The sequence below is a fragment of the Myotis daubentonii genome, chromosome 10 (genome assembly GCF_963259705.1).
Source record: "Myotis daubentonii chromosome 10, mMyoDau2.1, whole genome shotgun sequence".
Lineage (NCBI taxonomy): Eukaryota > Metazoa > Chordata > Mammalia > Chiroptera > Vespertilionidae > Myotis > Myotis daubentonii.
The window spans coordinates 67136340-67150861 of record NC_081849.1 but is presented as its reverse complement, the minus strand read 5'-3'; the positions used below and the strand labels follow the sequence as shown (position 1 = coordinate 67150861).

The 14522-nt window shown below is 62.9% G+C and overlaps 1 protein-coding gene across 1 annotated transcript; it reads right to left on the bottom strand.

Moving 5' to 3' along the window:
- Positions 1-235: 235 nt before the first annotated feature.
- AQP1 (aquaporin 1 (Colton blood group)) lies at positions 236-12769 on the bottom strand. The gene is made up of 4 exons (XM_059712689.1): positions 12202-12769; positions 3484-3648; positions 3057-3137; positions 236-2077 (listed from the first exon to the last, which is right to left on the bottom strand). Exons 1-4 carry the CDS (start codon positions 12589-12591, stop codon positions 1898-1900), a joined length of 816 nt encoding a protein of 271 aa, XP_059568672.1. The 5' UTR covers positions 12592-12769; the 3' UTR covers positions 236-1897.
- Positions 12770-14522: the final 1753 nt, after the last annotated feature.

The following is a 14522-nucleotide window of genomic DNA, read 5'->3' as shown; positions in this document are numbered from 1 at the left end:
GCCTGTCACACTTCAGTCCTGCTGCTCCCCACCCCTTCATGTGCTAGAATAAAAAACGGGCCCTATCAGGGGCAGGACCCTGTGTCCCTCAGGCTGGGGTTGTGTCCACCCCTGAGACCAGGGGTCCTGGGGCAGGAGGGCAGGCAGGGCCTCCCGTGAGCGTCCCTCTCTCCTCCCAGACCCGGAGATCTTTTGTGGAAACCCGGTGAAGAAAGAAACCCGCAGGAAGCCTGGATGACATTAGAAGTCATTTTCCTTTATTTTCGTAACATACAATGAAATTCCAATTCCCAAGAGACATATGCAGAGCAGGCAGAAGCAGGGCCTGGTGAACAGCAGCAAGGACAGGCAGGGGGCTGGGTCTGCCCCCTTCTCCCCTCCAGCACAACCCTCAGCCCCCTGGCCAGGCCGAAATTGAGAAGCTGGGGTGAGAGGGGCCAGGCTCATGGGCCAGGTAGTAGCCAGAGACTGGCCTTGGCTGATAGGCCTGGGCAAGTCATGACCTAGCTGTGGGACCTTGGGCCTGTTTCCTTATCAGTAAGGTGGGCTGGAAGTCCCTGCTAGGGGATGGGAAAGAGCGTGCAGATGGGCTCGGGGACTGTGAAGGCCTCCTGCTTCTAGATACCTGGGTATGGGGTCTCGGTTCTGTCACCATCGCGGCTACGGGCGCCTGGGGGACCTGCTCTGGCCCTGGTGGAATTGGATGGACTGTGTAGGTGGCTGCCCCTGAAACAGACCCTGTGCTCTGAACTGTATGTACTTGGGCTGCAGCCGTAGGTCCTCCATCAGGTCAAGGCCGACTCTCCCTCCAGGTAAGTGAGGAGGGAAGGCTGGGGCCTGGGTCACACGGGAGCCTGTGCAGGTCACCCAGCTCCCTGAACGCCTCCAGCCAGGAGCTCAGCACCAGGGGCAAGCCTCTCCTCGCCCCTCACGATCAGCAAGGGTATCTGCTGCCGTGGGCTGAGCCACATCTGTCCCCAAACTGTCCTTTCGTAAACACACCCTTGTGTAACAGCGACCTGTGCCTCCTCTGGCAGGAGGAAGCGGAGAACCAAACAATGGTCAAGATGGTGCAGTGATAGGTGGACAAGACCAACTAAAACTCAGCGAGGACACGTGGGTGTTCCTCCTTGACCTCTAAATGCCCTTCACTGGGCAGCAGCAGGCCCTGTCTGATTGCAGCGGCAGGACTGGCTGCTGCTCGCTGCTTGGAAACACGCATGCAACGTTGCTGCATCTGTGCTGGGGGAAAGGACCCAGCGCGAGTGGAAGACGCTGGTGCAGACAACATCTTCTAGAGCCCACAGCGTGTCTACACTCACAGACCCCCAGAGAGGGGCCTCGGGCCACGGAGCTCTCTCTGTCCCTGACGCTCTCGGACGGGCGCCCTGGACGCAAGGCAAAGTGCACGGGCAAAGCTGGTCCCCGCTTGCTCCTGACCCGCCCCTCCTGGGGTCTCTTGCCCTGTGAAACACCCTTGGGGGCAAAGTGCAAGTTACAGGAGAAGGCCACGCCCAAAGGCGCAAAAAACCACGATGACAGCGGGGCCCAGGCACGTGCGGCAGGTGAGCTGGTGAGCTGTCGGGGGGTGAGGGGCTTTCTGGCACACCTCCTGTCACACTCTGAAGGTGGGTCCCTCTCTTTCACCTCCTCTGTGACCTCAAGGGAGTGGACGAGTGGGGAGTCTTGGTCTCCAGGAAGCCCCAAGGCCAGGAAAGAGAGAAAGAGGAAGAAAGTGATAGAAACAGCCTAAATCAGGCTTGGCCACGCAAGTCCTGCAGGTCTTTGGCAAGAAACTTTGGCCAGCTCGTCAGAGTGTCTACAATATGGGTTTCCCCCGCCCCGCCCTCCGCCCGCCCCTGCCCCGGTCCCCAGGTGAGTGTGCGGGCCAGGCCGTCTACTTGGGCTTCATCTCCACCCTGGAGTGGATGTCTTCGCCATCCAGGTCGTACTCCTCCACCTGGCCGCTGGTGCACACCTTCATGCGGTCTGTGAGGTCGCTGCTGCGCGGGGCCAGGATGAAGTCGTAGATGAGCACGGCGAGCGCGGCCCCGATGAACGGCCCCACCCAGAACACCTAGGACCAGAGCAGGCGTGCTCAGAGGGCGCCGGGCAGCCTTCGGGCGCTACGGACGCTACGGACAGGCCCCGTGCCTGGGATGCTGTCCCTGAGCTCCCCGCCCCACCACCCACTGAGGGGGTCTCTCCCACCTGTGTCAGTGCTGCACCCCAACATCCTGATTCCAGGGACCCCCACATCTGGCCCAAGCCTGGACAGTGGTAGTGGGCACCCCCCGGCCTCCGTGTGGCCCAGCTCAGCCCCTTTCTGAGGGTGGCCACTGCCCCGCCCAGCTGCAGAGGGTCACAGAGGCTAGTTGGGTAAAGGCTGGCCTGGAACAGAAACACCAACGTGCCCGGCCGGTGTGGCTCAGTGGTTGAGCATTGATGTATGCACCAGGTAGTCATGGATCGATTCCCGGTCAGGGCACATACCTGGGTTATGAGCTCCATCCCCAGTAGGGGGCATGCAGGAGGCAGCCAATCAATGTTTCTCTCTCATCAATGTTTCTATCTCTCTCTCCCTCTCCCTTCCTCTCTCTCTAAAAATCAATGAAAACATATTTTTTAAAGCACACCAACAGTAAGAACAGCTAAATCCATGGAGCGCCAACCCCATGCTGAGCTCAGCTTGCAGGTGGTGAGGCCAGTTGTCCCCCCTTGCGGGTAGGGGGTGCCGCCGCACCCCAGCTTCACAGCTCAGGAAGTAGGCTTGGAGAGGCCAGCAGCCTGCCCAGGTCATGCTCAGTTGGAAAGTGGCAGAGCCAGGTCTCGGGCCTGACTCTCGGCCGTGCTGCTGGCTGAGCTGGGAGGGGACCCCAGCGCTCGCTGTTCCAGGCCTGGCCCCACGGGCTCCCCATCTCAGCTCTGTGTCCTGGTCCCCTCGCCCCGGCTCCTCCCAGAGCCTCTGCGCTGGGAGAAGATGCCACAGGTGGGGTCGGACTTCCGCAGGCACCGAAGCCTCTCCCCCACCTCCACGGGCAGCCCTCAGCCCTTACCCAGTGGTCCTTGAAGTTGTTACTGATCACCGACGAGCCGAAGGACCGGGCAGGGTTAATGCTGCAGCCTGTGTAGTCGATCTGTGAAGGGAAGGACGTGGGCAGAGGGAGGGAAGACAGAGAAACAGACAAGGGGAGAGGGGAAAAATGACAGAGAAAAGACAGACAGGTGGCAATCAGCACCAGAAAGATGGTCAGGAGGCCCCTGCCCTTCCCTCTCCTGGGCAGAACCTGCCTCCCTACCATCCTTCCTCCTCCCCCCCCCTTCCCTCCCCCACCTCCAGCCCGCCAAGGCCTAAAGAGCTGATAGCCCCACAGAAAGAGCCCAGTCTGGGTCCCTTCCACTGCCCATGACAGGGCACCCCGACAGCCCCTGCCTGGCCCTGCCCTCTCCACCCCCACCCCCCAGGGGAAGGCCCCCACTCACCGCCAGCAGGTGTCCCAAGGCCACAGAGAGGCCTATGGCGAGGGGGGCTGAGCCCCCCAGGTCACGGCGCCTCCGGTCGGTGGTGGCCAGCACGCACAGCACCAGCTGCAGGGTGGCGATGATCTCGATGCCCAGGCCCTGGCCCGCGTTCACGCCGGAGGCCAGCTGTAGGGGACAGGGACAGCGAGGTTCCGTGAGCAGGGCAGGTGGGGACTGAGAGCCCACCACGTCACCCCTGGCTTGGCCCAGAAGGGCTGGGCCCTCCCCAAGCACACCCAGCTGGTAGTGGGCACCAGGCCTTGTCCCTCTCACTCCTGTTGAGGAGGCACCAGCTGGGCCCTGGTACCTGCCCAGAGGCCAGGGAGGTCTGGAGTGAGAGGGGGTGTCTGCATCCTTGTCTACCGGGACCAAGGCCATAGGCCAGGGGCGAGGCCCAGGCATGGGAGGAGATGGTAAGGGACACTCGGCGACAGTCATAGGAATGACTGCAAATGGGTGGGAGGGCCCAGCTGGAGACATTGCTTTTTACCCAAAAGTCCAGAACATTCTACCCCATCCCTGGCTGCATCTAAAACTCCCAAAGCTGGGAGGGTGCTCCTCAGCCAGCCCAGCTCCCTCTGTGCCTCTCTCTTTTGTGCCTGTCTCCTTCCCCACCTCTGCCTGTCTCCCCTGATCCAGAGACTCTCTCCCACTTCTTGGATGTGCATTCCCTGCCTGCCCCTCCCTCCCCCTCTCTCTGGCCACATAGGCGCCCCCCTGCCCCCCTCCCCCCCTGACCACCACCACCACCACCACCACATCTAGCTGTCACTTGCCCCTGGGCCGCTTTTAGTAACATGACTCATGGAAAAGGAAGGGAATGGGAGCTGCTGTGAGGTCACCGGAGCCCGCCCCCTGCGGCTGCACCAGGGAGACCCTTCCCCAGGAGTCCCTGCCCTGCCCCCAGGGGGCGGGTCTCAGGACCAGGTGCCCACACAGAGAGGCTGGGCCACATCGGCACAGGCCCACCCACAAAGATGCCCGAATGTGGCCGCATAGGCTGCCTTCTCCCAGGCAGGGCTGGTGTGTCCAACGAAGCCTAAACTTGAAGTTCCACCCTGAGGGGAGGAGGTGTCTCCCAGGTAGTCGGGCACTTTGCAGAATCCTAGGTGGGGGGCGCTTCTCCTCCCTCCAGAAGTTTTCTCAGCCTCACAGTGAGGGCGTCTCACGAGAACAATTCTCTTCCCGCCTTTGTCTGCAGCCCTGGGTCACAGGGAGTGACTCACATCCCTGCCCCTCGCTGCAGCCCGGCTCAGCCAGCCCTCTGTGCTCCCCGACTCGCTGACGCCGTGACCATGACCTGGCTTCTCTGGTCCTCAGTTTCCCCATCTATAACCTAGATCCAAGGCCAGGGGGGCTGTCCCGGGGCATTTGGATCAGGAGAGTTGTGGCTTTGTTCTGGTTCTTTTTCCTCTTGTCCCAGGCCTGGGACAGGCAGGAGGGACGGGCCCTGCTGTGCAGGGGTGTGGAGACAGGAGGGAGGCCTGCCTGGTGCTAAAACAGGCTCCATGGATGCCAGGCTGGTGAGGCAGGGCTGCTTGTACCGATGCCCATCACACTCACACCTGCCACTGCCCTCAGTGTCTGAGCACCCAGGACGCTCAGGCTCCTCCCCCTCCTGCCTCTCCTCTGCTCTCCAGGGTCGGCCTAATTGCTAGCTGGCCGGAGGCCTGAAACCAGCCCTTCCACACTGATTAATGGAGCCTTTGCTCTAAGTGGCTCCTGCCTCATACTCCCCCATCCACACCCGCCGCTCTCACAGATGTGGCCTGGATGAGCTCATCTCCACCCCTGGTTCTTCACCAGGTCTGAGCATCCCAGCCCCTGCTCTCCCCAGAGGCACCACTTTTCATGCGAAGTGAGCAGGGACTGGTGCCATGCCCTGCCCTCTTGAGTCCACAGGAATGGGCCGCCTGCCCTGGGATCTCTAGGATGTCCCTTCCTGACCGCCCAGACCCCTCAGAACCTGACTGCCAGAGCCACATGGGTTGATGATCTTCCTCTCCCAAAACTGATTACCACCACCACCACCACCACCACCACCAGGAAGCCTCTCCTGATTGCTTCACTGTCTACTGACCACCTCTCCTTGGACTGCCATTGCCCTGGTGTGACTGACATCTGGAAAAACTTGATGACTCAGAACTGGAAAGGGTAGGGAAAGGTCTGTTGAAACTTGATGTCCAGGAAAGAGGGGGTAAAAGTTCTAAACATATGTTACTATTTACAACCCATTAAATTGGAAACAATTAAAAATACAGCCAATCCCAGTTGTGGTCACTTGTTATGGAGAAAAATACATGTTTGCACATCCCAGGCCCTTTCGCCCAGCCCAGGGCTGATAGTTCACTGATGAAGGCCGCCAAGGAAAGTAACAGTTTGTGCACGCGAGTGTAAATAACAGAATAACCCATGCCGCCCATGCGAAGCCCCGAAAGATGCGAGTGTGCATACCAAGCCCACCGCAGCCGACCCTCAAGCGCATTCAGACACCCCCACCCCCAACCCCAGCTCCAAGAAGCCTTCCCAGGTCCCTGGCCGGGGTCAGCTCCTGTGGTTACCCGTCCTGGCCCTCACTGGACTGCCCAAACCTCCCGCCTCCTATGGGGGTGCCCGCCCCCACCCCGGCTGAGAGCTCAGTGAGGGCAGGGCGGGAGGTTTCCCAGCCCCTGCCCCGCCCTGGAGGGGACACTGGCTGTGTGGTTTACGTAAGTGGTGAGGGTGCTGATTATCCAGAACTGCCCCCTCCCGAGGCAGCGGATCCGGGGAGCTCTCTGGCCCCCAGCTGGGGGACCACTGGCCAGTCGTCAGCTTCCGGGGCCTTGCGGGCGGCCAGTGCAAGGGCCCTGTATGACGGCGGGCGGGGAAGCTGAGGCTCAGGGAGGAGGCAGCACAGCCAGGATCCTTGCCCCGGGTCTGTGCCTCCCACATGCACAGGCACAGGCCAAGGAGGTGGTTCTTTAGCTGCCAGTGTGTCCTGGCACCAGAGTGACACAGGGCTGACCTCTCCAGGCAGTAAGCCTCGAACTCTTTCTCCTGCCCGTGGGCAAGCTGACCAAGGTAACTTCCGAGGCCCCGGCCCCCTACTTGGCCTGGATGCTGGCACCCCACACCTGGGGGCTCCGAGCCAGGCCTGCTGGGGCTCTGAGCATCTTCCCTGGAAGAGCAGGGGACGGGAGACAGCGAGGCTGCCCCCAAGGCACAGCACTCACCCTGGGGGCCTCACAGGGCCCCGTGTACCCCTCCATGGGCATCCATGTGTGCATGTGCTTGATTTAAGGAGAATATGTCAACCCCTGCACCCCCAAATTTGAGAATATACACTTTTCCAGCCCACACGGAACATTCAGACACACCTGCTGTGCATTGGCCGGTGGGTGCCACCGACTCCGAGCACCCCCACCGCCCGGGTCCCGGCTCACTGAGGCGGGCTCCGTTAGCACGTGACCCTGGACGGCCATGCTGAGTGGCATGGCTGGGGGTGTCGCCGTGTATGTCCCTGTGTGTCACACACCCACACAAAGGTGCCCCCACTGGCTGGGAGCGGGGAGGAGACAGGAAGGAGGCCCCTCGATTGAGGGAGAGCAGGTCTCAGAAGGCCCTTTATTTACTTGCAGAAGCCATTCCATCTTCCTGACAAGAAACAATACACAAAGCAATGGCTTCCTCCTGCCTCCCTCCCTCCCTCCCTCCCTCCCTCCCTCCCTCCCTCCTGGCAGCCCCTGCCCTGCCTCAGAGGAAGAGGCTCCATTGAGAAGCCCTGCCCCACCCTCTGCATCCCAAGGCCTGAGTGGAGCCACCCAGACTTGAGAATTGCCCCACACCCATGTGCGTGTGCCCCCTGTGCCAGTGAGAGTGTGTGTGTGTATGTGTGTGTGTGCATGTGTGTGAGTGTGTGCATGTGCATGAGTGCGTGTATGTGTGTGTACGTGTGTGTGAGTGTGTGTGTACGTGTGTATGCATGTGGGGGTGTGAGTGTGTGTGCACATGTGTGTGGGGTGTGTGTGTATGTGTGTGTGTGTGTACGTGCGTGTGGGGGGGTGAGTGTGTGTATGTGTGTGTGAGTGTGTGTGTACGTGTAGGGGGGTGAGTGTGTGTGTACGTGTGTGTGCGCGTGCGTGTGGGGGTGTGCATGTGTGTGTCTGTGAGTGCATGTGTTGGTGCAGCTTAAGCGTGTCCACTTAGGAAAACGGGGGCCTTGGCTCGGATACTCCAGGACCCCTCCCTTTCCGACGTGGACCCCCGCCTCGGAGACCCTCAGGTGCAGAGCCCGTCACAGGACCTCTGCCCGCCCTGCTGTGCCCACAGGCCAGGTGCCCCTCCAGCCGGCTGCCGGGCACAGCCTCCTTGCAGGGCCCTGATGACAGGCGCTCACTGGCTGGGAGACAGCCTCCTCCAATTAAAACAAAATCCTCCATACTGAGCGGACAGCTTCCTGGCGGTGGGTTTCAGGTGTGCGAAGGAACTGCTCATTTCCGGCCTCTTCCACCATCTTCTGAGGTGGGTTCAGCCTCGGGTGTGCTCACCCCACTGGGCAGCACTGTGGGCAAGGAGCCCCTCTGGGCCCTGGGAGAGGCCCCGCCAAGGGGACCCTGGCCGTGACATTTCCCTGCCACACCCACAGGTATGTGGCTCAGCCCTGGCCACTGGCTCCTCCAGAGGATGGGGACCAGGCCCCCCAGGAGGCTCTGCCCGTAAGAAACGGGGCTTCCTATGCCAGGGGTGGGCAGGGGCACATGTGCGCTCCCTGGGGAGAGCCCCTGGTCGGATGCTGAAGGACACCTGCTAGGTAGAGCCCTAGAGAAAGCGGGGCGCACTGTCTGGGTCGGAGCTCAGGTTGGGGAGGCCTGCGAGGTGGGAGAGGGGGGCTGTGGCCTGGGGAGGCAGGGCAAGTTGCGTCCCCTCGGACTGAGGCACCGTCTCAGAGCTGCACCCCTTCCGATGCGGGTTTCCCCGCGAGCCTGGCCCGGGCAGGAGTCAGGGGGGAACCAGGGGCCAGCGCTGCCGCTGAGAGGCCTGGGGGGTGGGGGTGGGGGTGGGGGGGGGCTAAGCAGCCTCAGAGGTCCGTGGGGAGGGAAGTCTCCACCGCAGGCCTGCTCTCTGCCTCCCCCTCATTGGGGCCGGGCTGGAAACAGTAATTACAGGGCCCAGCTGTGGCATCACCAGCCAGCCCGCCCCGCCCAGCCCCTGTGCAGGCCTGGCGGACAGGGTCCTTGGGAAATTCTGGCCTCCCTTTCCCCAGCCCACCGCCGGCTCTGGAGGAGGCAGGAGTGGTCCCCAACTCTGGAAGAGGTGGTGGCATAGGGGCTTCTCACTCTGTGGTTGGGGAAACAGGCCTGGGAAACCAGAGAAGAGGCAGGTTTAGGGCTGAGGTCTGGCCTCGGAGGCAGCAGGCAAAGGCAGTCAAGCCCTGAATCGGCGGGGCCAAGAGAGACCCCCAAAGAGCAGAGTTTGTGCTCTGCCTGAGACCTCTAAGGGGCTGACATCGCAGGCTCTGGGATGGCCAGGAATCCCGGCCCCTCTAGGGCCCAATCAGACCCTGGCCTGATCCTGAGCCCTCACCATCCTCCAGAGCCCACCCTCCTGCCAGGACCCCAGTCCGGCCACCGCCCACAACTCCCAGGCCATGACCTCTCCCTGACCCCTAGCCTATGCTGAAAGCCCTTCCCTAGCGGGGCCTCCTCATTGAGGCTCATATGGCACCTCCGCCCTGAAGCCTGCCTGGCCCTCCCCTCCCCGTAGGTCAGAAGTTCCCTGGCCACCCTGACACCTCTTATCATACCTGCCTCCTGCCTCCTATCACGGGCAGCTGTGCGCGGGGCTTATCTCGCCCAGACCGTGGGCTTCCCCGGGGCAGGGAGGCACTGACTCAGCCCGCACCAGCCTGCAGCAGCCCTGGCCCTGAGTGCAGGCGGCCGAGGTGAGACAGCCCAGGGGAGAGTCAAAGGAGCCGGAGTGCTCAGGACAGCACCTTCTACATCCAGAGCCCAGCCACGCCCTGCTATGTGCCCATTTCTCAGACGGGGCCCGGGGCCATCGGGCAAGGGGCAAGGCCTTTGCGTGGAGTCACACCGGGTAACAGTGGCTGAGCTCTGGCAGGAGCGGGCGGGGGACCACCCCCCACCCCCAAGCCTCTCGCCTGGGCCAAAATTGGAGTTTGACCCTTAGAACCAGCCGAGAGGGGCCGGGAGTCCTGCAGGCTGGACAGGCCTGTGGTCCCTCCAGGGCGTACCCTGAGCCCTGACTCAGTGGGGAGAAAGTTCTCTGGGCCATGTCCCCGGGGGACAACCCCTGACTCACCCCAACCACTTCCTGCCACTTTTTTCCCTATTTTCCTTGGAAATCTCCATGCCAATGACTGGCTCCACCCAGGCTTGGGTTTGGGTGGGGCCCAGGGCCCAAGGGGATCCCCACCCCCACCCCCTGCAGGGTCTAGAGGAAAGAGTAAACTACCAGCTTTGTAAACTGGTCTCTGTGCCTCTTGAGGCCCCACACACACACACACACACACACACACACTCCTGGTCCCATCGGATCCCAGGTCCAGTGTCTGACAGGCCCCCTTGGCGGGTGGGAGACACTGTTTCCAGCAGGTGGACAGGGCAGTGCCTGGGCCCCACCACAATGCTCAGCACACCCATGTCCAGCTCGGCCCCTGGGGCCTCCCCCAGCCCTGGGCAGGGTGATAACCGCCAGCCCACAGCGAGCTTGCAGGAAGTGCGGGCGTGGCAAGAGCTATCAGACACCTAGGTGCCCTCGTGCAGCCTCAGGGCCCTGGGCTCCAAGGAAACGCAGCAAGTTAGCAGCAGATAGGACTGCCCCCCAGCCCAAGGCAGGCCCCCCAATGAGGCCGCCCCTTCCTCCTCCTACAGCCTGCCTACCGCCTGCCCAGCCCAGGTATTAGGGTGACTCTGGAAAGTGGAGATCAGAAAGGGGACGAGACACTGGAGCATGGTGTGGCCAGGTCGGATGGCATCTGCCTAGCACACTGTGGCGGAGGGACCATGCTCCCCAGCAGAGGCCTGTCCCGCCTGTCCCTGGAGAGGGAGGGCCAGGAGGGGCCAGGAAACCTGGGGACAAGACTCCTCCCCTCGGGGGACCACTCCCCCAGCCCATCATGCCGGCTGAGCTCCAGTGTGAACCCCCCCTGCCCAGAAGGGCACTCCCTGAGGTGGCCTGGCTCTGCCCCCACCGGAGAGGCTGAGGCCGGAGGGCCGTGGCCCTTACACCCTCCCGGCCGTGCCTTCCTGACTAAAGTCTAAACTCCAGCTGCAGGGCTAATCTTTAACCTTGGGCTGAGCAGCGCTGGCTCCCCCGAGGGCTGGGCGAGGTGTCACTGTGACACGAACGCTAATCCCCAGGGCAGGGCTGTGCGCTGCCCTCTGCACAGATCCTACCGCCGGGCTGAACATTGGCGGGGAAGCCCGAGGACAGTCCCAGTCCCCACCCAGTGCCATCTCTCACCGTCCCCACACCCGCCGCCCTGCCCAGGGCCCGCCAGCCTCCTCTCTCCGCACGAGACCTAATTCCTCCTCTCTGCTCCTTGGCCTCTCCCCGCCCCGGGAGAGCACCCCCCACCCCCGCCCTCGGTGCTCCTCAACATCTTTCAAGCCCCAGTCAGCCTCTCGGGCCGAAGCACCCCCCGCCGTGGCCCAAGCGGGGCCTGAGTATGCACTTGGCTCGGGGTCTGGAAAAGCCCAGGTCTGCGACAGCGGGCGGCGGCGGCCAAAGGCCAATTAGCTGTGCTAAGCGCCCGCGAGGAATTCTTTTCAGCAGCTGCCACCCAGTTGCCAACATCTGCTCATCATTAGTGCCCCTAGCCCACGCCCGACTCAAGCCAGGAGCAGAAGGCACAGGCAGGGACCCCCTCACCCCACCCAGGCTCACACAGCCCACTAACATGCTCACACACACACACACACACACACACACACACACGGGAGCGCGTGGCTTACGCTCACTCCAGCCCCATGCCGCCATCCACGTGTATCACCCGTCCACACACAGAGACACCCAGGCCACACCTCCCAGTGCCCAGCCACAGAGTGAAGCCCAGACCCGAGGCAAGAGGTCCCTGCCTGTCCCGCCCTGCGATCCAGGAACACCACCTGCCAACAGCCCAGAAAGCCTTCTCGGCCCCAGCCTCTCCCATTCCTGGGGCCAGAGGAGCGGGAGGGGGTTTCCTGAAGGCAGTCTGTCTGGGGACCTGTGGGGCTCCCTGGAGATCACTGGGTCCCCCAGGAGGGGCTCCACTGCCCACACCCCTGTAGACCTGGCTGCCGGGCCCCTGGTTTGGGGGGGCTGGGGACAGGGGCTGACTGTCCCAGCGTCCAGGCTGCAGGAGCAGGGAGCTGGCTGCACAGGCAGGGCTGAGGGGCCAGAACCTACAGGCGAGAGGTGAGGAGCTGCGGGCCCAACACTAACTGCCTCCAGGGCTCGGTCCCCACAATAGATGACCTCAGGGGACGTTGGCAAGACTGTTATTCTCGGGGCCTCAGCTTCCCAGTGCCCGGCAGGAAGCCGGCTCTGGGCTGCGTGCAGAGCTGAGTTCCAGCCCCAACTCTGCGTGATCTCCGGCCATCTCTTGTCCTCCCTGCTCCTCAGTGTCCCCATCTGCACAATGGGCGGAGGATGAGACCGAGGCCGTGTCAGCACCACTCGAAAGCCCACCCTACTCACCGCATTGCTGCCCAGGGAGTTGCCGGGCAGGGAAGAGGTGATGCCCGAGAGGATGGCGGTGGCGACGATGGCCCCCACGCACTGGGCGATGATGTACAGGACGGCCCGGAGGACGCTGATCTGGCAGCTGAGCAGCAGCCCCAGGGTGACCGCTGGGTTGAGGTGGGCGCCGCTGATGTGGCCCACGCTCTGGGCCATCGTGGCGATGCTCAGCCCGAAGGCCAGGGACACCTTCACGTTGTCCTGGGCCGCACCCGATGTCTGGTTGTTCTTCAGCGGGAAGTTGAAGCCCAGGGCAGAGCCGATGCTGATGACGATGAAGAGGGTCATGGCCAGGAACTCGGCCACCACTGCCCTCCAGAAGAGCTTCTTCTTGAACTCGCTGGCCATGCTGGCGGGGGCTTGGCTGGAGACCGCTGCCTGGTGCCTGGCTCCCTCTGAGGGCTGAGCCACAGCCCGGGCTGGGCCTATTTATAGGGCCCCCGGGGGAGGAGAGGAGGGGGAGCACAAAGGGAGGAAGGCCTCTCCTGCTCCTGGCCCGCCCCACACCGCACGGGCCTCCTCTCGGCGATGGATGCAGACACAGCTCTGCTGTTGGCCTGCCAACTTTTTTCCCTTCCTCCTCTCACCCCTCCCTGCCTCTCTCCCTCCGCCCTCCGCCCTGCCCAGACGAGGAGGCAGGCAGGAGGCTGCCACTGCTAATAGGCTTTGGGAAATTCCTCCAAGTGGGCCCCACTCAGGGGGCTGCAGAAAACCAGGTGTCCCCGCCCTGTGTGCAAAGCTTAGGGGGTGCCCAAGGGCAGAGCCAGGCACTCCAGAGGGGGGGCGGTGCGTTGAGCAGGCTGGACCTGGAGGGTGGACATTGCCCTCCCTGGAGGCGGGCACCATGACTCTGCTGGTCTGGCATCCCCATCCCACCCCAGACTGGCGTTAGTCTGGAATCCATGTGTCCAGGCATCCGGAGGGGCAGCCTGGGCCTCCTGCTACCCAGTCCTGGGCTGGCCACTGGATGTCACCTCAGGGATGTCCCAGAGCCCCAGGCACACCGCCAGACCTCAGCCAAGGGGGCACCAAGGCATCAGAAGTCTGAGAGCTGGTCTGCGGACCAGCCCCGCTCTGGGGCCAAGGGCAGGCCCAAGAGAGGTGAGGGGGCTCCACTCCAGGAGGCCTCAAGCTTCTGGGGCAATTCCCAGCAGTGATTCAGGGGCAGAACCACGGGAGACAGAGGCAAGACTGGAAGCCGGGAGGGAAAGGGGAGGAAGGGAGAGTGAGGAAGGAGGACAGACAGACGGGGAGGGAAGGGGAGCGGACACAGCCCTGCAGAGAGAGAAAGACACACTAAGAGAGAAGTAGAGTCATCACAAGAATGGAAATGAAAGAGAGAGATCCCTAGGCAGACAGTGACGCGGGCCAGGGAGAAAGAGGAGAGACGAAGAGCGTGCCCAGGGGTGAGACCGGCTGAAAGAGGGGAGACCCGACTGGGCCCAGAGATCAGAGCGAAAAGGGGGAGATGTGCCAGGAGCGGGAGGTGGGAGGAGGAAACAGACAACGCACTGAGCTGCTGCACCTTCGTGTGTGGAGGAGGGCCAGGCCGATCCCAAGCCCTGAGCCCTGAGGCCTGGCCCAGGAGAGAGCCCCGTACCCTGGCCTCTTCCGCCTCCTGCCTGCCCCATGCCACCCTGTGTGTGAGTGTTGGCCTGTCCCCATGTTATAGGTGGGAAACTGAGGCCCAGTGAGGGAAGGAATTCCCCGAGTTCTGCAGGTACCGGGGGTGGGGCAGGGGTGAGCGTGTGGGTCTGGTGCCGCCTGTCCAGGGGCCATCTGCAGAGATGACAGCAGGCCCCTCCCCTGGCCACCCTCCTTCCCGGCCCCAACAATGAGCCACCAGGGGTCAGGCTGGTGTTTGCTGGGAGGAAGCCTGCTGGGGGAGGAGGTGGGGGGAGCGTCTACCCCAGTGCACCAAGTGCCTGCAAGCACAGGACGGAGTGGGCACGAGGCGAAGTGAGCGTGGTGGCCGGCGTGTCCTGTCTGCTCAGAGAGACCCAGCAGCGGAGGCCAGAGGTAACCTGTACCCTATTAACTATCAGAGAGAGAGAGAGAGAGAGAGAGAGAGAGAGAGAGAGAGAGAGAGAGAGAGAGAGAGAGAGGAGAGAGCACCGGCCTACTGGGGCCACTTCCAGAACCTCCTCCACATCGGTCACTCCGGGCAGCGCTGGCTCGGCTCTCCGCAGCCCGGATGCTCCCTCTCGCCCTGGCCCTGGGTCCACAGCCCTGAGATCCCCCATGCCCGGGCTCCAGGGGCTGGCCCTGCTTCCCCTCAG

Excerpts from the sequence above, each read along its gene's own strand:
- AQP1 (XM_059712689.1), bottom strand. The coding sequence starts at position 12,591 with ATGGCCAGCGAGTTCAAGAAGAAGCTCTTCTGGAGGGCAGTGGTGGCC. Across the intron at positions 3,649-12,201 it reads ACTCCCTGGGCAGCAATGCG|CTGGCCTCCGGCGTGAACGC; the intron begins GTGAGTAGGGTG and ends TGTCCCCTACAG. Across the intron at positions 2,078-3,056 it reads ACAACTTCAAGGACCACTGG|GTGTTCTGGGTGGGGCCGTT; the intron begins GTAAGGGCTGAG and ends CTCTGGTCCTAG.